The sequence below is a fragment of the Phyllostomus hastatus genome, unplaced genomic scaffold, assembly GCF_019186645.2.
Source record: "Phyllostomus hastatus isolate PE091 unplaced genomic scaffold, TTU_PhHast_1.1 phas_contig_113, whole genome shotgun sequence".
Classification (NCBI taxonomy): domain Eukaryota; kingdom Metazoa; phylum Chordata; class Mammalia; order Chiroptera; family Phyllostomidae; genus Phyllostomus; species Phyllostomus hastatus.
In genome coordinates this window covers 14,607,846-14,634,075 of record NW_025333530.1, presented here as the reverse complement: position 1 = coordinate 14,634,075, position 26,230 = coordinate 14,607,846, and the positions used below count along the sequence as shown (strand labels likewise).

At 38.7% G+C, this 26,230-nt stretch overlaps 1 protein-coding gene and 1 pseudogene across 4 annotated transcripts in view; both read right to left on the bottom strand.

The window, feature by feature from the left end:
- Window positions 1-2,130: 2,130 nt before the first annotated feature.
- Window positions 2,131-26,230, bottom strand: part of UBE4A (ubiquitination factor E4A) — a 39,954-nt gene continuing 15,854 nt past the window's right edge. For 2 of the 4 annotated variants that reach the window (XM_045837916.1, XM_045837919.1), the window contains 17 exons: window positions 26,041-26,153; window positions 24,931-25,083; window positions 24,259-24,418; window positions 23,838-24,040; window positions 22,905-23,096; window positions 21,676-22,009; window positions 20,390-20,510; window positions 18,298-18,602; window positions 16,028-16,160; window positions 13,679-13,866; window positions 11,767-11,867; window positions 11,541-11,654; window positions 9,987-10,161; window positions 6,185-6,365; window positions 5,606-5,753; window positions 3,914-4,092; window positions 2,131-2,323 (listed from right to left, as the gene is read on the bottom strand). In XM_045837916.1, coding sequence (XP_045693872.1) covers window positions 2,194-2,323; window positions 3,914-4,092; window positions 5,606-5,753; window positions 6,185-6,365; window positions 9,987-10,161; window positions 11,541-11,654; window positions 11,767-11,867; window positions 13,679-13,866; window positions 16,028-16,160; window positions 18,298-18,602; window positions 20,390-20,510; window positions 21,676-22,009; window positions 22,905-23,096; window positions 23,838-24,040; window positions 24,259-24,418; window positions 24,931-25,083; window positions 26,041-26,153 — 2,930 coding nt within the window. In that variant the 3' untranslated portion in view covers window positions 2,131-2,193. Of the gene's footprint in view, window positions 2,324-3,913; window positions 4,093-5,605; window positions 5,754-6,184; window positions 6,366-9,986; window positions 10,162-11,540; window positions 11,655-11,766; window positions 11,868-13,678; window positions 13,867-16,027; window positions 16,161-18,297; window positions 18,603-20,389; window positions 20,511-21,675; window positions 22,010-22,904; window positions 23,097-23,837; window positions 24,041-24,258; window positions 24,419-24,930; window positions 25,084-26,040; window positions 26,172-26,230 lie in introns of all 4 variants that reach the window. The other 2 variants (XM_045837930.1, XM_045837941.1) reach the window with 2 other exon arrangements.
- On the bottom strand, window positions 14,280-15,492 carry LOC123817416 (annotated as a pseudogene).

Below are 26,230 nucleotides of genomic sequence, written 5' to 3'. Positions count from 1 at the left end.
CCTATCACACTCCAGCAAAACTAACACATAAAATTAGGTATGCCAGAAAGCCTGCTCTAATAGATTTAGAGCTGTGTCTGAGTTCCAGATAACAAAACAGTTCTTCAATCAAGCTTCTGGTGCACATATGCACTGTGTTGTACCAAAATAATTTTTAGCCTTATTTTTGGGGTGTTCTTAAATGACTTGGTTTCCTTACCAATAGTGGCCTTAAGCTACACGCTTTCCTTTGTAATGAGTTTAAAGACATTCAGCAGCATTAATGGTGCCACAGCCACTTAGAAGTTTCAGGACAAGGGCTTAAAAAAAAAGCTTGTCAGAAAAGGCTTACAATCTGAATACTGACATAGATACAAACATGCAGGTTGTTGACTACAAAGCTCCTGGGAACAGCTGCCTTCTGAGGTTTTGTGCCCATTTTTCCTTCAATTTTCTCCCCTAAGACTCTGGTCTTTTCCTTGTTTTAAAAATGAAAACATCCTATTAGATTTGGTTTTGAAGATAAATGCAAGTAGGTAGAAACTTATTTTATACACAGATCATTCTTAGTAAAGGAGAACAATAAAAATGACATGAAGCTTATTTTAAGGAATTAAACAAATCCTGTCAACCACACCTTAAAGGCCTAGGGAACACACTGAATTTACATACTATATTCCGGCATTTATAAGTCTTAGACTTCCCTTTCCATTTATAAGCACAGCAATAGTCAATATCTTTATATCTAGTGTGGGATGCCCTCTGACTTTGCAGTTTCCCAGCTGATACCATAAAAAACATACCAAGGGCTGTTGATAGAAACTTGGCATATTATAAAACTGACATCTTGTTTGAAAGACACCACGGTTAACAATAATGCCCTCTAAATGAAGCAATGACCGTTTCCAGATCATACCATTTTTGTCACCTATGGTATCTTTGTCCTTAGAGGGACAGTGATACAGACAGTCTATACAAGAACATGCCTCACACTTAACATGTTAAGCTGCACATCTGAATAAAGAACTCAAGCTTAACTTGTAAAAGTAAAGCCTACCTACCTACTAATTACACAGGGCTAAGTTGATATTTAAAATGGTTTGTGGACAAGGTTATGCTCAAATTCCTTCTTTGTTAATTGCTGATATAAAGCTGAGTTACAAGCAGTTCTTGGAATTCGTAAGTTCAAACATTAACTATATATATTTCATAGTTTCAGAATTTTGTCTAGACTAAGTGTTAGTGGCCACACACTGCATACATCTTACCATGGAAGAGACGATTTAAAGTGGTACTCAGTTTACACTAGACCAATCTAAAAAAGCACATGGTGTATATATACTGAGATATACTGTTGATGTTGGTCTTAAAATTACATTCTTCCTGCTTATAATATTTGTTGTTCAACTTCTCTGCTCAAGCCTCATCCTTGTAGCAGCTGATTTCCATAAGCTAAATTGGTCTCAACAGCTTCCTATATTCTTTTGCCTCAGAGTTTTTTGAAGTGTCAAAAACTGCAGGTTTGTCTTGTCAATCCTCCTAAAAATATTGTAGGTCTAAGTTTTCTGTGGTGATGACAACCCCATGAGAGAGTTCTTGTTCTCCACTGTATCTCTGAGTTACAACACAAAATTAAGAGCTATCAACAGAATTGCATAAGATTCCTTTCTTTTTTCATCTCATCTACCATCTTATTCAAAAGTCTACTCAGACATCAAGATATGTGAAATGTTATCCTGTAATACTGCAGAGCTGTTAACAAGGAAAAACGCTGAAGTCTGGGTCATAAAAACTAGTAAACACCTTGATAACGCAGAACTTTCAGATGATGTCACTGAAATATATGATATATACTTAAAGCAGTGCTCACCAAAGATGTTTGAGCAGTTCTTGGAAGAGAATGAGTAAGGTGGCAGGAAGTTTTAGTAGTTGAAGTTAATATAATTTAAGGTAGAAAAGAGAAGAAAGAATAGGAAGAGAGAACAGAGGGTAAAAATTAGTGATGATTTTTGAACTTGGTAATGCTATAACTATAATTTCCTGCAAGCCAGGAGAACATTGTAAATAAATCTTAGAAATCTTAATTATCATTATCTGAGCAAGAATAGTTCTCTAATTTAGTAAAGAAAAAAAAGAAGCAGCAGAACCAAAGAGAAATCACAATTGTTTATCTATACTCTGGGGTTGGTTTGGGGTTTGTTTAGGTCACAGTATTTATTCCAGTTGCTCCTTTTGTTGTTGTTTCCTCTCTGCGAGCCACTGTTGGATTTTTTCTTTTAGTTCTGTGTTTGGCCGGATCTGGTCCATGGTGAGGGGACTACGGTTAAAGGGATCTGTTTGGTCACTGGGACAAAGAGAGAAAGGAAAATGGGGTTATTTCCATAAATTCTAACATCCAAAGCCAAAATTAGAACACCTGGGATCTCACTGTGAGACTGAAGCTAGGGTGCACTATAAGTTTGAATTAAATGCTGAATTGAGGTTAGAAAGAATGGTTTGTTTAGGTCACAGTATTTATTCCAGTTGCTCCTTTTGTTTCTGGAGGGTTTTTTTTTTTTTCAGATTATTTAGCTACTTTGTCTTCCTGCTTTTTAACAAAATTCATTTCAACATTGTTGTTCAGATGATATTTGACTACATTTCCTTAAGGCAGAGACCCTGTACACTCGTGTCAGCACGAAGAGCTGTCTGTAGTTTTAGTGACAGGCTCTCAAAATACAGGGTCTGGCACAAATAACGCCCCCCTTTTTATTATAAAACCTTTTACTGCAAAATCATAAGCATGGAATTCTGTAACACAACAATATCACACTCAAGCAGATCACATGACATTTTAGGTGAAATGTTCAAATTAAAACTATAAATTATTACACCTAAATTATTACCCTACCCTACCAATCATACTCAAGCAGGAGTTATTTCTGCTAGACCTCGTGGAATAAGATGTTAAGGGAAAAAGCTTTGTGAATTGACACTTGATTTAGTTAGCTGATTGCTATACAAGTAGGTGCAGATTATGGTTTCCTGACAGGTAAGAAGGTTTATAACATTATTTAAGGGCTGATGTATCTTCTCTTTTTTATTCTGAGGCCACAATAAAACATACATTTTCATTCACACTTTGGAAAAGTCATGCATTATGTGTATAGTGAATGCTTGATACTAAATACCATAAAGTAGAAAATCCTTCTTTACTGATACTTAAAAAACTGTATTTCTGCCTGGCTGGCGTAGCTCAGTGGATTGAGCGCGGGCTGGGAACCAAAGTGTCCCAGGTTCGATTCCCAGCCAGGGTACATTCCTGGGTTGCAGGCCATAACCCCCAGCAACCGCACATTGATGTTTCTCTCTCTCTCTCTATCTCCCTCCCTACCCTCCCTAAAAATAAATAAATAAAATCTTAAAAAAAAAGAGAAAAAAACTGTATTTCCTTAAATTTGGTTCAACTTACATAACTTAATTTTAAATAGGCAGAGTCTCTCAGTAACCATTTCTATGTAACACTGCACATAAAACAAGGAAAACCCCTGGACACTATGGTTGAATTCAACAGCAGAAGCGGAATGTAGGTTAACCTATATGATGCATATAGTTTAGAATCTGAATAAAAAAATACCCATTTTTATAAAATTAAAACAATTTCAAATCCACTTATACTCTGGGTTAATATATTTTATAACATATGTTAATAGAAATTATTTCCTTAAGGAAGGAACAGGTAAGGTTAGAATCAGCATTTCTCAACAGGGTGTCTTGTTTTGGGTGTTTAAATACTTAAGTAATATATCTCTACCAATTCTTCCCCAACACAGTAAATCAACAATATGGGCACCTATTGGGTATACTACATTGTAATTAGGAATATGGGAGAAAAAGATGACAGCAAACAATCATACATCTGTACTCTTGAGGCTGCTCATTTGGGCTGGCATACCTGAGCAAATGTCTGGCAATGGTGGATCTATCCACAGTGACTCGGGAAGATGGCAGTACCACAGGGTCAGACATCAGTGTGCTCATGATGGGGTCCAGGAACTCATCACAGGCATCTGCATAGGTCTCCTCTTCCTGTTGTTGGAGGTCTGCTAGAGACTGAGCATAAACACCTAGTAGCTGAGGTGAATTCAAGAGCAGCTGAATTCAAAATGCTCAATGACTAAACCTTAAAGGGTATATAACCTTAAAAGGTATATATAAAGGTAATAACACTTTATAGTGACAATGACAATTCTCAACTTTATTTTTTAAATAAGCCAAGATGGATAAGAGCAAATTTAGCATTCATTCCCAATTCTGAAACTTCATTTTGGCTCAGCTGCCAGCAGTCATGACTCAAAATGGGCTGAAGTGTTGAAAAGACACACATCACATACATCTTTCTGGCAACAGTCCTGTTGTAAATGTTGTAATTCAAAAGGGGATGAGGTAGAGGGTTATTATTTGCATAATTACAGAGCCACTCATGCAGCCTGTGTATGAAAAGCAGTTTCCGGTTTTAGGTACAAAAAAGTATAAGAATTTAAAAGTGGCTTCAATATTTGGTTCTTTCATAACTCTAGTTCCTCAGGGCCCTGTCTAGGTAAACTCTAGGCCAAGATGAAGCCTAACTCAAGAAATAAGTAACTCCATGAAGGGAAGACTGGTATCAATGAGAGGAGTGTTCTATCAGATGCTATGCCATGATTTTTCCTTTTTTATAACTGCTAATGGAGCTCTGTCATACTCTAGCAAAAGGGATTAGTTAAATACAATAGAGTATTTTAATCTTTATAATGTATGGCTATTCTACCCTGACTGGTGTGGCTTGGGCATCGTCCCGCAAACTGAAAGATCGCCAATTTGATTCCTGGTCAGGGCACATGCCCGGGTTTCGGGCCAGGTCCCTGGTTGGGGGTGTGTGAGAGGCAACTGATCAGTGTTTCTCCCACTCTTCTCCCTCCCTTCCCCCTCTCTAAAAATAAATAAATAAAATCTTAAAAAAAATAAATTAAATGTATGGCTATTCCCACATAGGCCAACTACCAACCACAAATATAGAGAACAGAGAAAGTCAATAAAAATCAATGATTAAAAAGTACTCATCTTGAATTCTATTCTAAATAGTTCTTTTGCATTAGCAATATGGATTTTCAAATCTATATGTAACACTACGCAAAAGTTTTCATGAAAACAGCTTACAAAAATCTAACATTCTTCTCTTCTAGCAGAAGCTTCTTAAATTAATTTTCAGTTCTCACCCTCACATTGAAAAAGGTAGTATTAAGAATACAGTAGTTCTGGTTATTGACTAACCAGAAAGAATCATGTTTATGTTTTCTCAAGGCAATGATTTTATCCCCCTGAAATAGGGTAAAAAGTAGAAGAGCTGAGTTAACAATGTGATTTTTTTTAAAGTTTATTTTTTAGAGAGAGGGGAAGGAAGAGAGAAAGAAAGGGAAAGAAACATCAATTGGCTGCCTCTCACATGCCCTCACCAGGGACCCGGCCCCCAACCCGGGTGTGTGCCCTGACTGGAAATTGACCAGAGACCTTTCTGTTCACAGGCCAGCACTGAATCCACTGAGCTACACCAGGCAGGGCAACAATGTCATTTTATACATGTTAATAAACAAACTATCCTCCTTACCTTGATTCTCTCTGCTAAGTTGCTGAAAGCCACAATCATATTCCCAGGCTTATTTATTTTCTTCAGGACTCGGACTGTCTGTGCAAAGAGAGTTGGGGAATAGGAACGCCCATCCTTGGGCACAGTGGCACAGAAATTCTCTTCATCCCTGGAAGGTCAGCATTGGAAAGAAATGGAATGTCAGAGGAGATGACAAACGGGTTGAGGAACAAGGATGCCCTTCACTTAAATGCCATGAATGTTCTTTTGCTACAGAAAGATTTCTTCTAATTTTTAGGAAGTCTATCAAGTATTCTGTGGCCTTTAAAGAATTCTGCTTTTCCAAACAACAGTACAACCAGCAAAGTTTATTTTGCAAAGATCTAGGTAGATCTAGGATGTTGGAAATTCTAAAACATGTACCACAGGTCATATAAAATCTCATGATTTAAAACTACAGAAGATTCTTTCATCCACCAACTAGAAATGAATGATTTCTTTTCTATATCTACCTAATTACCAGCCAGTCATTCCATTATCAAAAACCCAAATTAAAACCTTAGCATCCCTTTTGGCTTGCCCAATTTAAATCTCAGGTACCCAAGATTTAAGTAGATAGTGCAGATATCTGATACGAGCTGCTGGGGTTTGAAGTCAAATTCACTGAAGTCCTTGACTTTTAAGGCCCCCATCTTGGGGCCAACCAGATGCTGTAGAAAGTAGTTCAGCATAGAGATGATGCGCTCAGCCAGGAAAGGATGCACAAAAAGTGATTTGATTTCTGGAAAAGAAGCCAGTCTGTGAAAACTCAATCCATTAGCAATTTTTTACTTATACGTTAAAGAGTTTTGCTTGGAGACTTCTGGGGACTACTATTTTTTAAAATTACATAAGCAATACATTTTCATTGCAGTAATATTAGAAAATATAGACAAGCAAAAGCAAACAAATAAAATACAAAAATTACCAACCAGAAATAAACACTGTTAACATTTTGCTAATACAGTTGACCCTTGAACACAGATTTGAACTACATGGGTTCATTTATATGCAGATTTTTAAAATAAATACCATAAATGTATTTTTTCTTTCTTATGATTTTCTTAATAACATTTTCTTTTTTCTAGCTTCCTTTATTGAAAGAATACAGTATATGATTCATATAACATACAAAATATGTGTTGACTGTATACTATTGGTAATGCTTTCAGTCAACAGTAGGCCATTGGTAGTTAAGTTTTGGGAAGTCAAAAGTTATATGTAGGTTGCCCTGGCTGGTATGGCTCAGTGGATTGAGCACCTGCCTGTGAACCAAAGGGATGCCAGTTTGATTCCTAGTCAGGGCACATGCCTGGGTTGTGGGCCAGGTCCCCAGTAGGGGGTTGCTCAAGAGGCAACTACACACTGTAGTTTCTCTCTGTCTTTCTCCCTCCCTTCCCCTCTCTAAAAACAAATAAATAAAATCTTTTTAAAAAAGTTATATGTAGGTTTTATTTCTTTTTACAAAAGATTTTATTTATTTGTTTTTAGAGAGGGGAAGGGAGAAAGAGAGAAAACATCAATGTGTGGTTGCCTCTTACGTGCCCCCTACTGGGAACCTGGCCTGCAACCCAGGCATGTGCCCTGACTGGGACATGAACTAGTAACCTTTCACTTTGTGGTACGATGCCCAACCCACCATGGGCATGCCAGTCAGGGCTATTCTGTTCTTTGACTTGGGACATGTTTCTTTGTTTAATTTTGGCAGCCTCCCTGTGTTTGTTTCTATGTATTAGGTAGAGATGCTATATATCCCAAGCTTGGTAGAAAGGCCTAATATAGCAGATATCCTGTAGGGTCTAGTGGCACAGCTGCCCTATTCACCTGAACTGGGCACTCCAGGTATGTCCCCCACTCTCCTTGTGGGTTCTGTATACCCTCCTGTTGTAGTTGAGCATTGATTGCTATTGGCATGTCAATGGGAAAGATTTACCCCCAGGCTGATCAGCTGCAATGACTGGCTACCACCACAGTACAGGATTAGCTGTACAGGTGCCCACCCCATTGAGCAGGACTTACTTTAGTGGGGCTGTGGTGCCTACTGAGTCCACCCCTTGAGTGTGTTGCCTGTGGAGGTGGCTGGGTAGTGCTTTGATGTGGTGTGAAGCTGTCCATCAGGTACGCTGGCTATAGGGTCTCCCAGGAAGTGTAGACTAAGGTCAGCTAGCACCTGTTTTCCACCTGGAGCCACAAAGCATGAGCTACAAAGCAATCTACATATGGCTGCTACTTGTGCTGGATTTGAGGTACCTAAGAGAGGCCATGCTGTGAACTAAGGCTGGCTGCTGCCAGGTCTAGGGCCACTTAGTGAGAGGTATGGGGCACACTGAGGCCAAATGCTGCTTGTTTGAAATTTTAGGGGTCTGAAGCATGAGCCAAGACAGACTATTTGTATGGAGTAGGTGGAATGGGGTCTCGGAATCTCCTGGGCAAGGAGAACAGTGATAGCAGGTTGATAGAGACTCAGATATTGTGCCTGCCTGCTGGCTCTTTGTGTATGTGTCTGGCAGGGAGGAGGGAGCAGGGGGCAGGCCACTCGATGGTGCTCAGCAAAGAGACTATGGTCCCTGCCAGTACTTCTGTCCAGAAGAAAGCTGCTTCTCCTCACCCTGATGCCAGATACTTCAGTTCCTCTCACTATGTCCCTGATGCCTTTCACTCTGCTGCTCCAGTGCTGAAACTCAGAGGGAGTGAGTCTGAGTAAGTCCATGCATGAGCCCTTTAAGAGGAACTGCCTCGGACTCCAGAAGCCCTGAATCTCACTCAGCCACAATCCCTGGGCGGGGGGGCCCCTTTGTGGGGCTAGGACTCTTTACTCCTTAGAAGAGATCTCCGCAACCAAGACATCCCTCCCTCTTTTTATCTGCCACATGTGACTGTGAGACCAGCCAGTTCTGTGTCTCTGCCCCTCCTACTAGTATCAATGCAGTCTCTTCTTTATATCCTTAGTTGTGGAACTTCTGTTCTGCTAGGCTTTAGGCAGTTCTGAATGATGACTGTTCTGTAGTTTAGCTGTATTTTTGATGGAGCTGTAGAAGGATTTAAGTCCTTTCTGTTCTGTTTTCATGGAAAAGTTCTTTGAATGCCCAGACTGGTGTAGTTCAGTGGGTTGGGCATCATCCCACAAACTGAAAGGTCACTAGTTTGATTCCTGGTCAGGGCACACGCCTGGGTTGTGGGCCAGGTCCCTGGTTGAGGGTATGCAAGAGGCAACCTATCGATGTTTCTCTCACACATCAATATTTCTCTCTCTCTTTTTCTCCTTCCCCTCCTCTCTCTAAAAGGAAATAAATAAAATCTTTAAAAAAAGTTCCTTAAATTTATCTTTGACCCTTCTGCTGACATGCTGTACTTCTCTTATCCCTTTGAGATTACAAAGATTTTCATTTATTATGTTTCATATGTTAGAAGATTTCCTCAAATATCAGATGATCCTTCGTTGTCATTTTGCATTAAGCAACATAAAAGTTATTCATCAAATTTTCTTTATTTAAAAAAATTAAAAAAAAATTTTTAGTGAGGAGGAAGGGAGGGAGAAAGAGAGGGAGAGAAACATCAATGTGTGGTTGCTTCTTGAGTGCCCCCTACTGGGGACCTGGCCTGCAACCCAGGAATGTGCCCTGACTGGGTTCCTGCAAAGCTCTGGTTTGCAGGCTGGCACTCAATCCACTAAGTTATACCAGCCAGGGCCATATATTTCTTTTTTAAAACTAAGTCTTCAGTGTATATTTACTTACAGCACATCTCAATTCAGACAAGCCACAATTTCAAATATTTGCTAGCCATATGTGGTAAGTGGCTACTGAATTAGACAGTGTAGCTCTAGAAGGGGTGGAGATAAATGTCTTTGATCTACCAGAGTTCAGGAATATTTTTCAGGTTAATAATCCTCCCCTCTATCTCCAACATATTTATGTGGCTAATTTGTCCTCAAGAAAAATTATGCCCACTTAAGCTTTCTGGAAGTTGTGTGAGGTGGACAATTCCTCATTCCCATGTCAACGATGGGCATCATCAATTCTTTTCTTTTTTTTTTTTAATCCTCACCTGAGGACACTTCTTAATTGCTTTTAGAGAGAGAGGAAGGGAGAGAAAGAAACATTGATGTAAGAGAGAAGCTTTTATTGGTTGCCTCCCTTATGAACCTGGACTAGGGATCACATGCACCCAGACCAGGAATTGAACCTGCACAGGCCAGGGTGGCATCATCATTTTTGAAGCTTCTCTACTGATTCATTTCTCTCTCCTACTGTAGGGGATACAGTTACAAGGGGATACAGTCTGAGTTTCAGCTGGGCTGATCACTCAAATGAACAGGTCTTGACCACTGTATTTTTGGGAAAGCAATGCTTTACTTCCTTACCTGATGTCAGAAAGGCAAGGGTGCCAATTGTTTCATTGGACATGATGTTATGGAAACGTGCCAGCTGTCCAAACATCTGTAGGCCAGCTTCCTTCTCTCGGCGGGCTTCTGGAGTCAGACTATCCCATTCACCTCGGTCCTTCTCAATTTGTTGAATCTTTATCTTGCTCAAATACTATAGAAACCAGGGGTGGAAAGAATCAGAGAAAAAAATGCAGTTGAAGGGAAGATGATATTTAAGGAGTCTTACTTAAAATTGAGTCCACTATGCTGGGAAAACCAGGGACTACATTAGAGACACAAGGCTTTACTTCTCAACATAGGACTAAAGCTAAAAAAAGAAGCTTTAGAATAAGAAAAAAAAAAAGACACTATGGCTTCATATCACTTTGTTTCAGCCTTGGTAGACTTACTGGTAATTTCCCTAGAAATATTAGTCTGTAAAACAGAAAGGAGGATAAATAATGTAACATATGAAACCTGAGCAAAAACAAACAAGCTACAATGGAAAAAAAGGATGAATCCTTCCTGAAAGATGAAAAACAACAAAACCTCCCAAAAATTGTTTATCAAAAAACAAGGCTATATCAAACATCCAATATGTCTGGAAGGTGACCTATATTTAAAATCGTCTTCCTTGCTGTTGTAGCAAATGTGTTAAACTTACAGTCCCATGAAAATGCCATCTGTCATTTTTTGTGTCACACAGCTCTTGCTTAAAAGGGTCTATTTATTACATGGCTTATTCTTGTTTTCTAAGAAAATCTATCTAAAAATCTTATAGGATTATGAAAAAAGTAGGAAACTTTTCTAAGAAATTAAATGCAAGTTGCTGGGAGATTTGCTAATCACTATGAGGAGCTCATGGCTGTCTAGTAGGCTGCCCTCATGGCTTGCCTGGTGCACCTCCCTTTGGGTCACTGCCCTATATTATAGCTGTTGCAGATAGGGAAAGTTTTTATAGGAGAAATAGGCAGCTTCATAAGGAGGGTAAAGGATAAGATACGTTGAAGGAGCTGAGAGGCACCCACTGTACACTTTGTGAACTCATGCTTCAAATACAGCTAAAGAGTTAGGAGACAGTAGAGAGATGTATACTGACCCAAAACAGATTTTTTTCCAAGTAGTGGTGTAAATATCAGAATCTTTTAGGAGAGGGACAAGAATCATTGCCTTAGTGAGCTACTGTTACAATGTGTTGGGATGGAAGAGGTTGAAATTCAGTGACCAAATATAAGGTGCTGATTTCTTTGTTAGTGTTGGACAGATCAGCTCTGCCAGTGTACTTTAGTTTGGCCTTATCACACTTTCTTTTCCACCCTCTGCCAAAGTATTATCCTAGCTTGAGGCTTCAGTGGGCCTTGATCTTGATCTCTAATGGAACAACATTTCTCAAGCTCTGCAATGGCAAGGTTGGTGGTATACTACTACTGGCAAATTTTTGGTATCTAAGACTAATACTAGAAGCAAGATTGCTCTATTATGATTAAAAGGTGAAAAGCATGTATTGATCATGATTTCATGGTATAAGAGCAGTTAATCTGTTGGTTTTACCTGTATGGCTTCATCCAAAAGGAAGATGGCATCGTTCATCAGCAGATTAAGAAAGCGGAGAAAAAGTGGGGGATTCATGGCTTCTAAATTCTTAGAGGCATAATCAGCCAAATCCTGTAAGTTCCAGCCCAAGAGGAAATCATTTTAGTACTGAACCACAACTTATTGGGGCTTATCTGAAGCAAAACTCAGATAATGAAGTTTTGGTTTCATTGAAAACTCTCACCTTAATGCTCTCTCGATAGGTATCTGTTTCCCACATGTACCTTAGAATGGGATACATGGGACGGCGGTAATTAAACTTCTGTTCAAATTGATGGGGGTCTCCTGGAGTAAGGTAAGAGCAAAACATCAGCAAAGGTGGTGCTATTAGAGAAAAAGAGCTTTTGTCTATGTGTGGCCATTTTCCTTTATTCTGAATGTGTCAAGACTATTGACAAAATCTGCCTTGTAAGTTTATAAAGGCATAGAGCTGTAGGTAAGTGTTTGCTTATTTCCTTACTGACAGAACAAAAGTCTACCTTACACAGAAGAGAACAAGGACCAAGCTATACAATATAAGCCAAGGGAAACAAATGCTTCCTCTTCAAATGTAGAATATTTATCAGACTTTGCATGAAGCCTCTGAGCTGGCCACTATGGGAGTGACAGCCATTTGTAGAATGGGATATTAAGTAATCCCCACATTCTTTATAGATAACATACCAACTGAGTAGTCAAATGGTTCTTGATTACTCTGAAAAAATCAGGTCAGGAGATAAAAATCTGAGGCTTATACTGCTTTTGACATACCAAAGTTACCACTAGAGCACACTATAGGCTGGGTCATATAATAAAGCAAGAGCTTGGGATACGGAGTTCGAAGACCTAAGTGTTCCTTCTGCTCCATATAATACAAGTCTCTTAACATGTTGCAACTTCCACTTCCTCAGAAATAAGACAGATATTATAATACACCCTTTACTATTACAACCAAAAGGTTGTTGTAATGATCATATAAGATAACTGCAGCAATTTATGAAACTTCTTATGTATTACGAAGATTTACATGTACTACCTCATTCATCATTTCAACCCATTTTATACATGAAGAAACCAAGGCTCAGGTGAGCAAGTGACAAAGTCAAAATCCAAATATGGAAAGGCAGTCAATAAAATGTTGAATGTCTCTTTATAAAGTATATGATGGTCTAACCACTATGCTGTACACCTGAAACTAATATGAAAATAATACTGAATGTAAACTGTAATAGAAAAATAAAATTAAAAATATGTTGTAAATATCATTGGATAGTAGGGCACCCCCTTTAAAAGGGGTCTTAAATACTGCTTAACATTTTGTTTACCAATTGAGATGGGGTACTATTTACTCAAACACAGCATCTCAGGAGTAGATCTCCAAAGGCCAGAGAAAGGGAATGTTGCCTGCTGTTACTGTTTTTTTTTTTTTTTTTTTTAAAAGATTTTATTTACTTATCTTCAGAGAGGGGAAGAGGGAGAGAAAGAAAGGGAGAGAAACATCAGTGTGTGGCTGCCTCCCAAACACCCCCACCGGGGACCTGGCCCACAACCCAGGCATGCACCCCAACCAGGAACTGAAACAGTGACCCTGCGGTTCGCAAGCCGGCACCCAATCCACTGAGCCACACCAGCCAGGGCACCTGCTGTTACTCTTAATCTAACAATTAGACTGTTAGACAGTAGACAGTCTGGATAAAACAATACCTCAACCAGCATACTGTCTCATTATCCAATATTCTCCAATTTTGAAGCAGAGAAAACAAAGGCTCAAGTTTTAATTGGACGGCCTAATTTGTTTGAGTATGATTTAATCAGGTAATATAACACAGCTGATAAGGGGGTGTGTGTGTGTGTGTGTGTGTGTGTGTGTGTGTTTAAGGTGAGACAGACCTGAGCCTATCAGTTGTATGACAAATAACTTAATCTTTTTTCAGGATCCATGTCCTCACATGTAAAATAAGGATAATACAGTAAAACTTTCCAGACAGTGACAAATTCACGAGACTATGCACTTAGCATCAAGGCTGGCATAATAAATGATACTTTTCTGATATTCAAATACTGTTCAAGCTATGAAACTCCATAAGTATCAGCTTTTCAGTTCTGGACTGCTTTACCTGTAAATTCAATGTCCACAAAGACCTTGATTAGAGCTTCTGCAAGGTGGGGTGCATAGGGAAAGTTGCAAAACACACGTTTTCGGTGGAACACACTGGATACCAAGGGATTTGGCGTCTGATCCAGGTGGGGCATCACTGCTTCCAACACCTCAGCCAGTTTGGCCCTTAGGTGGGGATTCTTCATCCTATAAATAGGGCAAAAAGCAAGATGAGCTGGTAGATTTTTTTTTTAAGATTTAATTTTCTTTATTTGATGGTAACAACAAAGACTGCAGTTTAGTGCTTAAACCTGAAATTAATGATGACCCTTCTATCCAGGCAGAGTAATTAAAGACAGAGAATCTACAAAGAAAACTAAGAAACTGGGACAAAAAAGCAGCTTGCGCCTGACTACTACAACCTGCAAGCTGGTTTATTTCAGCCAGGGCAGGAAAGCCATAATTACTGACTGCTTTCCTTACTGACTGGAACCCCAACAGTGTTCCTCCACAACCCCCATTAATCTTGTCAACAGTTGTATTACATTGTATCTACTTAAATATAAAAAAAATTAGCCCTCCTAATAAAATCACATTTTCCAGAAGTATTATATTCAGAATCACTGACTACTTTTTCTTCATCTTTTTTTCCTTGAACATGTAGGTGTTTCAGTCTATTGTTTTTCTTCTTTTAAGCCAAGTAAGGGCGATTTGAAAACTCTCAGTACCTTCATCATCATTTATTTCAGCCATTTTAGATTTTCATTTCTCCAAAACCATTGGTGTACACACTGGTGTGGAACCCTGGTCATGCAGTCTTCTCAGGAGTGTTAAGAGTGACTGAAACCTCTTTTTTCTTCTTCTTAGGGAAAGCCTGGCTGTTTGCAGATTTCTGAAGATCAGTGTTTGAAGCATTGCTTTTTAAATTTTTATGTAAAATCAATGAAGGAAAATTGTAATTAATTAGCTTTCTTAGCTAATCTCTTCCTGAGTAATTCTTTCTTTTCAAATGGCTTCTCCATTCACAGCCTTTGAAGACATGTCTGGTTCTGGTTTTACTGTTTGACTGCTGGATATGATGGCTTCTTAGATGGGTATGCCACTCTCTACAAACTTCCTCATGTACTTTTCTCAAGCATAAAAGAACAGTTCAAGACTTCACCAAAAAGGTAGTTGTTCATTGTTTTAGCAACTACCTTGGTAACATCTTCAGATTCAAACTCCATGAAGGCATAACCTTTTATTATTTGCAGTGTTTTTACTTCTGGACAGTCAGAATCTCGTTATAGTGCCAAACTGGGAGAAATGCTCAGATCTGAGTTTTGTAAAGCACTGGAGGTAAGTGGTCCATGTAGATTACTCCAGGACTAAGTCAGTCCAAGCCAAGGAGTCAAATTTTTATAAGTATTCTCTCCACAGGACTCAAACCATTCTATGCTACCTATGTGGGGGAAAAACAGGATTCTGCAGTTTTAAGTCTGTCAATTTCTGGGGCATAATGCAGGGGATACCATTCAACTTTTGAGGTCACAGCTTACCAAGAATGAGGGTGAGTACTTAGTTTGTGTTTAATTTTTAGCCATTCTGTGTACTTCTCTATGGTAAGACATTCTTTATTGTTTACTATTCTCTTTTTCACCTGGGATAAACCTGCCTTTCCAAGCTTTCTGAAATCAAGGGCCAGGATGTAATTATTTTACATTACTGACAATGCCTACCATGTGTGCCTAAAATATGTGCTGATTTATATTTTCTCATTAGATCTGCTCAGCTCAGTGAAGGGTTGGTTTTTACCTACTTTTCACTGACGTGGCTCTGGGGACTGTGGATCATTCTTTTCTTTGTGTAGCAAATCTTCATTTATATACACATTGTTTGTTTCCTTTGGCTTAGACCAAAAAAGTCAAGAGAAGCATCTCTACAGGTCAATGAGTATCTTCCTTTGGGAAAGAAGACTAGGAGCTATGAATGAGAAAGACTTGAGTTTAGAAGTCATTTACCTAGGTTTATCGCTCATCCAACTCAGGATTTCAAGAGCAAACTGTATCATATGATTATTAAAAGATCATTAGCACCTGGCTGCCATTGGTAAGGTTTCTGCATTAAGGTAACCATTTTAACCAAGGACTAGCAATGTAATTCCTCTCAGGTACCTTATAGGCAAATTCAAATTCTCTGTGGGCACAGTCCTTTGCCTCTTAAGAATGAGATTTTTTGGTGCCCACAAGGATGGTCAGGTGATCTATTAATGTTAACACAACTTGTGAAGGCAACCCCTTATGAGTCAGATTTGTTTATTTTATGGTTTATAAGTCTTCTGAATGTTTTGCAGCCCTAAACAGTGACAGTCAAGCTTTTAGCACTTCACCTTTCTATGCTTCCAGTGAAAATGGTGATAAAGTGAAGGACATGTTCCAGGGAATCTGCTGATGTCTCTAAGATGTCATCAGCAAAGCGGCGGAGAAAAATGAGGAAATCACCCAGGTTATCTGCAAAAAATTCTGAAAAAAAAATTGCATTGGAATTAGCCAAATATCTGACTCTTTACATTTACAAATTCTACACTGTACTTAATGAAGGTTAACAAAACCCAAATGTCTTGAAGGTACTAGGAATGGTGGTAAGTTAATAAATGTAGAATCTCCTTTAAATGTGTCAATTTTAATTTTTATCCAAGTACTATAAGAATAGTATAGACACAAAAATATTGTTAATATACCAGTGCAGTTTAAGAAAGTATACTGAAGCCCTGGCTGGCGTAGCTCAGTGGATTGAGCACATGCTGCCAACCAAAGTGTCGCAGGTTCGATTCCCAGTCAGGTTACATGCCTGGGTTGCAGGCCATGACCCCCAGCAACCGCACATTAATGTTTCTCTCTCTCTTTTTCCCTCCCTTCCCTCTCTAAAAATAAATAAATAAAATCTTAAAAAAAAAAGAAAGTATACTGATACAGTATTTTTCCACACTCAAGGATAACTGTGTACTAAATAACCCTTTAGAAGTATGAAAAATACTGAGTAAAAGATCCATTGGGTGACTATGCCCACCAGTCTCCAGGATGGCCTTTACCTCCTGGTATTCATGCCCTTGTGTGTCCCCTCCTATACTCTTCCAGGGCACAAAACATACCGTGAGGCCTACAGATGTGATGATATATTGTTTTCATGATTAGTTTATAAAAGTCAGCAGCTTCCATTTTGGTCATTTGGTCTGGAGGAAGCCAGCTTCCATATCATGAGTAGTACTAAGGAGATACTTATGTGGTCTAGAAAACAAGCCAGCATGCAACTGAGGTCTGCCAATAGCCACATGACTAGGCTTATAAGTAGATCCTTCAGTCCTGCTCGAGCCTTCAGATTCCTATGGCCTTGACTGTAACCTTATGAGAGACTCAAGAGTCAGAACCATGCAGCTAAGCTGCTCCTGGATTCCTGACACCATAGGTACTGTGAGATAATGTTGGTTGTTTTCCAGTTTCTATGTTTTGGGGTAATTTGTTACTCAGAAATAGATGAATAATCCAGTGATCAAGAAAGTTTTTGATTTTTTAAAAAAAATATATATTTTTTTATTTTAAAAAAGATTTTATTTATTTATTTTTAGAGAGGGAAGGGAGGGGGAGAGAGAGAGAGAGAGAAACATCAATGTGCGGTTGCTGGGGGCCATGGCCTAAAACCCAGGCATATGCCCTGACTGGGAATTGAACCTGTGACACTTTGGTTCGCAGCCCACACTCAATCCACTGAGCTACGCCAGCCAGGGCAGTTTTTAATTTTTTTTTTAAAGACTTTATAAATTTATTTTTAGAGAGAGAGGAAGGGAAGGGGAAAGAGAGGGAGAGAAACATCAATGTGTGGTTACCCGTCACACATCCCCAACCCGGGACCTGGCCCACAACCCAGGCATGTGCCCTGACTGGGAATCAAACTGGCGACCCCTTGGTTTGCAGGCCGGCACTCAATCCACTGAGCCACACCAGCCAGGGCCAGTTTTTGATTTTTTTTTAAAAAGATTTGATTATTTTTAGAGGGGAAGGGAAAGAGAAAGAGTGGGTGAGAAACATCAATGTGTGGTTGCATCACATGCCTGCTACTGGGGACCTGGCCTGCAACCCAGGCATGTGCCCTGACTGAAAATCAAACTGGTGACCCTTCAGTCGTGCTCAATCCACTGAGCCACACCCGCCATGGCAAGAACGTATTTGATCTTGATGGACAATACCTGTCAACCACTCACTGACATATATACACATATAATCTCTCTTCTGGGAGATTAACCAATAGGAGATGATTTTTTTCCCCCTAGAGAATAGCACAGGGTGAGTTAGATAAATTTCCAAGTTAAACAACAAACAATATTAATGATCAAAACTAACAGCTCTGAAAACCTTGGCTGCCCTTAGTCCTTTGAAGACTGTTTTCTGATATGCAGAGCAGTGAGGACACAAGGCTGAGTACAAAGCTGTTAGTTCCCCTATACTTTCACCAGTAGATATTTATTTACTCAAGTATGAGTAGCCTGTCCAAAAACAGTTAAATAATAACTATAGAAAGTATTTTGAGGACTGAATTTCCAAAGTGACCCAGTTAAACTTAGAGGGCTACAAACAGGAAGTTACTGAGGAAGACCCTACTTACCTGGCACATAAGCTAAAGAGCCGTAGCCATCTGGCAGAGGAAAAGTCAGCTCGATCAGCTGTGAGCTCTCATTGCCCAGGGCCAGCTGAACTAGTAGAACAGCCATGGACACCTGCAAATTTAGGCAGTTTTGCAGCATTTGTGGCTCAGTCATGGCAGTCTTGGTAGAAAGATAGATGGTCATCAGTCGTTCAAACTGCTCACGGAGGTTGTCACTAGCAGGGCTAGAACTTTGCTGAGCATCCCGCCAGGCGATCTGTAGCCGATGCAGATTTTGGTTGATTTTTACCATCTGATCATGCAGTCTGCCCCCAAGTAAGCAGAAGAGACTGGGTCAGGAAGTTCATATAGGAATAGTCGAGTACAGATCATTCTAGAAATACAAATCCTCATTTTTTATTCTAGTATCTCTTTTAGTAGGTAGGGAGCTGCAATTGTGATGATACAGAAGGTACTCATGAAAATTACTGATAAGACCGAGGCAGGGGGCATAGTGCTGGAAAAATGTTACCAAGTGTTCAACATAATTAAAGGTAATTATAAGTAATTAGCAGCCTTCAAAGAACATTAGCTTGGTTGAGCAGAGTGTAGATTGGGCTGTTATAAAGTCAAATAAATAACTATTAAGCAAAGTACAAGAAGCCCAGCAGGAAAGTCTGACAACACACAAATGCAGTGATTGTACTTAGATGTGGTTAACGGACAGTCTATCCGTGGTTAGAAGAAAACTAAAAGGTGAAAGAGGACTCTACATTGGTAATGACCACATGTAAACAAGTAGCCACCTGGGATGCAATCTAAAAGCAGTGGCTCCCAGCCTTTTGCTGTTCAATATTAAATTATTTTCCACAAAGGGTCAGCTAAATGTTCTCTAATGAAAGGAAGACTCATAATTCAATGCTATGGATAGTTTTCTCTGTGTGTATAATCCAAAATCATCTTCGTTAGCCCTGTAGATAATGTCTGGGATTAAGTAGTCTATATTGGGAAACCAGATGACATTCATTTTTGTGTTTGAATCTAGGTGCTTGAACAGGTCAAAACACATGCTGAATTGTTATCTCTTGTCTCATTTAAAATGTCAATGACAGGGATAAAAAAACTCTCTAATAAAAATTTAATTTCATTTTTTAAGAAATTTGAAAAGTGCTCTGTGTCCATTTAAGTATCCTGAGAAGGTATTAAAAAATGCTATCCTGCCCTGGCTGGTGTGGTTCAGTGGACTGAGTACCGGCCTGCGAATCAAGGGGTAGCCAGTTTGATTCCTGGTGGGGGCACATGCCTAGGTTGCAGGCCGGCTCCCCAGTAGGGGGCATTTGAGGGGCACGAGAGAGCCACACATTGATGTTTCTCTCTCCTTTTCTCCTTCCCTTCTTTTTTCTCTGAAAATAAATACATAAGTAAAACATTTAAAAAATTGCTATCCTCAATACTCCTACCTATAGACTATAACTGTGAGTGAGTAGCTATTTTCTCTTATTTATACTTATAGTCAACAATCAGCTGAATCAGAGAGGGGAAAATCCTAGAATGACTATAGCCAGCTAGAACCAGGACCACTTTTAAAAGCCATACACTCTAGTTCTTAAATCTTCATACTTCTAGACTTCTCTTTATCTTTGAAACAAGGATCTTTTGTGGTCCTACTGGTCTTACTGGAATCCCTTATAAACATTTCTTTAATTTTATCAATTTTGTCTTTACATCACAGAATGGAGTTTGGTCTTTTTTCATCTGGAGTAATAAGTAACGAAAATTCAAGAGCAGAAAGTGAAATATTAAATGAAAACAATTCCACTTTCACAGATGACAATAGGAAGATAGTGATTTAAAAATTTGCAAGTTTAGAGAAAAATATGAAGAGTGTATTTTTAATTGTAAACAGCTTAACAGGTCAATAATTAAAAAATTAATTCAAGTTATCTGGACCATCAATTCAGGTAAACACAAATGCATGCATATAATGCCCTTTTCCTATTAGATTCCCATGTAAGCCTTCAGAAGAAAGTGAGACTGTATTAAGACTCACATTGAACTTTCTGGTTATCAGTATAACTAAACAGTTCTTTCCTAATGACATCAGAAGAGTTACCTGTGGAATCCCAGGTATAAGGTATACTCTGTGAGGACAAGGTTCTCTGTTACAAGGTTGTAATTCTGGGGAAACTTTGGCTCCTGTACAGCTGGGATCAAACAGGTTTCTTTGTCCAAGCCTTAAAGAAGTTAAAAAGAACAGTAAATGGCTAGCCAACAACATCTATCCTGGTCTCCAGGGCCCCCTAACTCTAGTTCAACTTCCATACTGCTACCGTCATTTCTTCTTCTTTTTTTGGGTAATATCTTCTTATCACATTACTATTCCCTTGTTTAAAAATATCTTTTGGCTTCTCGAGATCTATAAAAATGCAGTTAAATTTCTTTAGCTTGATCATGAAATCACCGAAAATTAAAAGAAATACTAGATAACTATGGATTTTTCAAGCATTAGACAGTAAGTCATTTGTATCTATTTTGTGCTTTTCTGTATTTAAGATTATTTGCTTTTGGACATGTATTACTTCTATAGCTAAAAGAGTTATAAAACTGGGAGGAAATATGTACACCAAAATTAAACAGGATTCATTCTGAGTGGTAGAACTATAAATGATTTATTTTCTTTTCACTTCTCTGTATTGTTCGAGTTTTCTCTAATCTGGCCACAACCTTCTGCCTCCCCAGACTTGTTTCCTGCCATTCCCATACCTTTCCCTTCCCCCACCTACTCCTTGCTTCAGCAATGGCCCCAATGACCTTTTCACTATTCCTTAGTCAACCCTCTCCATAGCTTTGTGCTTTTATACTTGTTTGTTTTCCCTCTGTATAAAGGGATTCTTTTGCTTCTTTGCCTGATAAATGCATCTCATTTCTCATGGCTCAGCTGTGAAAACCTGTAACTTCTGTAGAATGTATTTCTCACTCCTTCCTCTGTGTTCCCATAGCTTAGTCATATATCGTATTATGATTATCTGTTAATATATCTGCCTGGTTTTCTTCTGGAGGTTTTGAATTTATAAATGACAGGGACTATGCCTTATTCATTTTTAAAAGAAAGAATGCATGAATACCTAAGGCTGCCAAATTCAGAGAAAAGGTCTCACTGAAGCACAATATTTAAAAGCTACCAGTTTTATTTTTAAAAGTCTGCCCTTGTAAAATTTATAATGGCTCTTCTGTCTGCCTCATCTTCTACCAGAAAGAGGCACCTTTGTGAGAAACAGTATGGACATGAGCACCTTAGATGTCTGTCTGTCTGTCTGTCTGTCTCTCTCTCTCACACACACACACACACACACACACACACATACACACACACTTTTGGGAAGCCCAGTACTCCCCTACCTCTCATGTGTACATTTTTAATTTTTCGTTCTTCATCATTCAATTCCTTCAGGGCACAGTAAGTGGGATTAAAGGTGAGGAGACGAGAGGATCTGGGTTTGCAAAATGGCTGGCACAGCTTCAGGAGAGCAGCACCCAGATTCAGAAAGAAGGCATCCGAGGCATACATTTGGAAGAAGATTTCTGGCATCTGATTGGCCCAAATCTTGGTGCGGCCTGCATTTGCATGCAAACAGTTTCCAAGCCACGACAAGATACAGTGTTTGGTTTCTGGAGAGAGCTGGAGTAAGTTCTTCAGCATCTGGTAGATCTTTTCATGGAACTGAGCCATGAACTGTTTAACCAGAAAACATAACCACAGAACATTCCAGTTTCACAATCCTAATATCTGTTACTCCCAAACCTTAGCCACAAGCAATTTCTACAAATATGTCAATCCTAATCTTTTTCTCACTATCCTTGTGCCTTACCCCAAGTTCTGATTAAAAAATTTTTTTTCTGGGCACTTATGAGAGATTTTCTGATGAACTGCCAAACTGCAGATAGCATTTAGAGTAGGGTCAGTAATCATCTTCTGCAAAGGGTTAAATGATAAATATTTTTGGCTTTGCATGCCATATGGTCTCTGTAGCAACTATTCAACTCTACCATTATGGCATGAAATCAAGCCATAAACAACACACATGCAAATGGGCAAACTATTTACAAAAATAGATAGCAGGCAGGATTTGGCTACTGCTGTAATTTGTAAACCTGTGCTTTAGATAGTTGTGATGATGGGAGATTTAAACTACCCCCAATTCAACAGTTTACTCCCTCATGTTGGCCAGACTCCTACTATAACTTATGCTAAGAAGCTCAAATAGAGAGGACATAGGAAGGAGGGAAAGGGAAAAAACTGGTTTATAGGCTGGAGTTCAGTCAGAAGATTTAGGAGCTAAAGTGGTAAGAAATATGCTGGTGAGAAAAACAAGGGTTGAAAGGAAGAGGCTGTGCTATAGCACAGGACAAAGAAGAGCAGCAGCTTACTCTTTAAACCATACTAAGGTTTATCCTTGGCTCTTAGCACATGCTATAAAGAGGGCAACTTCTTTACATGATTATAGTAGAAAGCCAACCAGATCAACCTGCTTTCCCAAAGAGGCTCAAGCAGCCTTATCTGCATCTGCTTCCTGAGGAAACTACTTAATCTAGGACAGGGGGCTGGTATAGACTGTAAACAGTTCCACCTGATGGATGTTGGCCTCTTGTACTTTGATCTCCTGGGGACTGGAACGAGATGGATTCAAGAAATAGCCATGATTTTCTACTACACCCGGAGTCTTTAATAAGCAGGAGATATTCAGGATTACTCCCAGCAAGGTCTTCTGGTACATCTGCCCATTGCTAAGATCCTTGGGCTGAATGTATTCTACAAAAACCTGTAGGAGAAGGTAAGTCCTATTTATTTGTTTGTATGATGACACACCGTATTTTGCCATGTATAATGCACACCCATATTTTTGGCCCAAACTTTCAGGAAAAAAATTGTTTTAAATTTTTCTTTAGATTTTACTTATTTATTTTTAGAGAGAGGGGAGGGGAGGGAGAAAGAGAGGGAGAGACATATCAATGTGTAGTTGTCTTTTGAGTACCCCCTACTGGGAACTTGGCCTGCAATGCAGGCATGTGCCCTGATTGGGTATTGAACCTGTGACCCCTTGGTTTTCAGGCCAGCACTCAATCCACTGAGCCATATCAGCCAGGGGCATTTTAATGTTTTAATCCAATTATTTTTTTATATTCAGAAACAAAACTGATTATTGTATTCCAGAGTATTACTTTGCATACAGATATCAGTATTGCTTTCTAGAGTTATACTTTTAACACATTAAGCATAAATAAAAGAATTAAAAACATTTATATACACACGGAATTAGTACTACCCATGTATAATGCATATCTTTATTTTTCCCTAAAAAATTTGGGCAAAAAGTGAGCATTAGACACAGCAAAACACAGTAAATGCAATGGGGTGAGTGGGCCTCAAAGAGTTAAGTGTATACAACAACTAATACATTTTTCTCTTATTCAATAGGTAATATTATAGTGCCATCAGGATAAGGAAGTATAAATTATTAAATCTCCAGCTGAACTATTTATATACCACCTTTCAGATTTACCTTTGCCATATCCTTTTGCCTAGTGAAATACAGAAGAATATCCAGATATGCATACAACAGGATCTGGCAAAGTTCTAGATCTTTGATTCGGCCCAATAAAATATCAAACACTGGAATCATGACTTCTGGAAATGTTCGAACTTCCTCATCCAATATCAAGGCTTCAATGACCTCTTCCAGAAACTCAGTTACATCTTCAAAATCTAACAAAAGGCAAATGAGAAAGAAAGGAGGTCACAGAAATTTTTATATATGCTTTTGATAATTCTACTAATATTCAACCTCAAAAGTGAAAGTATGAACTCTCTTCCTTAATTTTTACTGGAACCATAGTGGCTCTGAGGCTTTCCAATGCACCTAGAGGAATTTTAAATTTGGAAATCAAAATGTAGAAGCTCACAGATCTTGCTTATGTACTCACGGGCTCCTTGGATGGCTTCCAACATCAAATCTACCAGTTGCTCATGGATGTTTTGATCAACATACATCTCTGGGGTGAGAAGAACTGTTTGTGTATTGGACACAGTAAGGTTCCTGCACTGCACCGCAAAGGGTAGCAGGTTCTCTGGAACTTTGGTAATCTGGAAACAGCATAAAGGAGAGAAGGAAGAGTCTAGTTCTATGATCTGGAATAAGGGTGTACATAGCAAAGAGAATGGAAAAGATATCGTGTTCCAAAACAATAGTGCTCTCCATTGGATGCTTGAAAATTCATGAGAATTCATTCTTTGGTTTAAGGAATCATCTACTTATTAGAATTCCAATGATGGAAATGACTAAGCTTGGTCTACTCTGTTATTTACACCTCAGGGGAAATGAATTTATCAGAACTTTTTTAAGTGTGTGATTTTTTTAAAAGAGGTTTGTAGAGAGAATAAGACGCTCTGGTTCACTAGGGAAAGGAGTGGATCCCAAGCCACACACAAAAAACTAAAATTTTAAAAGGCCAACTAATAGGGGCTAATATTTAGTTACAGATGTACTATGATGTATATAAACTGATATAAAAGACATTGATCTAACTCTCTGGCTTACATGTTCAAGTCATACCCATAAAGAAAATATAGTACTTAGTGGGAATTATTATTATTACCTCTTCCTTGGCTCTTTGGAAGCAGGAATAAAGATAACAAAAAATGTGCCTCTCCCCTGCATCTCTATCAGCAGATAGATTTAACGTTGTAGAAGAAGTCATGTTAATCAAGTGGTTGCCTGGATCTTGAAGTAATAAGCGAGCAAAGACAGCCTATTAAGAAAAACAAAAACAAAAACAAAAACACTAAACCATTGCAAAGTTAACCCTAGACCATCAAGATGTAAAGAGTAATTCTGACACAGGTTATTGCCAAGAGTCACAGGATATAGAGTTAAATAGGGAAAATAGGACCTAGTGTCTAATTACTTTAGGAAATATTATATATACAACATAATTGTATATATTTAAAGTTATCCTAAATCAAGCTCAAGTATATAGTCTCTAGCACAGAATAGGCATGAAAACAATATTTGCTGAAGAGTGTAGAGAATCACCAATTAAACTTATATGAAATCTACTATTCTGTGTGATTGCTGATCTCACTCAGACTTTATTATAAAGGTAATTTATGTTTTTGTGGTTATTTCTTTTTTTTGTCTTTGGACATTTTTAAATTATTTTATTGTTGTCCTATTACAGTTGTCCCCCTTTGCTCTCTTCCACTCAGCAACTCCCTACCCCCATCAATACCCACCCTGTTGTCCATGTCCATGGGTCATTTATACATGTTCCTTGACTAGTCCCTTCCCCTTCTTTCCACCCTTGTCCCACTCCCCTATCCCCTCTGTTCCTTGTCAGTCTGTTCCTTGTTTCCATCCCTCTGGTATTATAAAGGTAATTTAAACACACAAAGATAAACTACAAATTGTCAAGTGTCTTCCCTACAAAACTTTTATTCTTTTAATGTTACTTAGGTACCTATAAGGTAAAATGCCTGTTTTGATTTTGGAAAAGATATAAAGAAGAAAGAAATAAGATGACATTTTAATTGGCCTTAATAGGTAGATTTGGACAGATGACCATGGTTGATAAAATTCCAAAAGATGACCACCACAAACAATGGAAGAGATGGAGGTAAGCAAAGTAATGGCTGGAGAAAGATTAGCAGAGTTCAACTGCATGGCTAATTTTTGTTGAAGGCACACCTAAGAAATATATGAATGTTACCTGTTCAACGTTGTTCATATCGAGCCAGTCTTGATCTTCGAGGTCTATTGCCATTTCTTCCAAATATACACAGCGGCTGGGGATACCATTCCCACTTTTCAAGCTTGGGTCACCTGGGAAATGGTTTTAATCTGGTAGGTTAAGGATAATGCTTCTGTTTTATACAGACAACTGATCTTGACAGCACTTC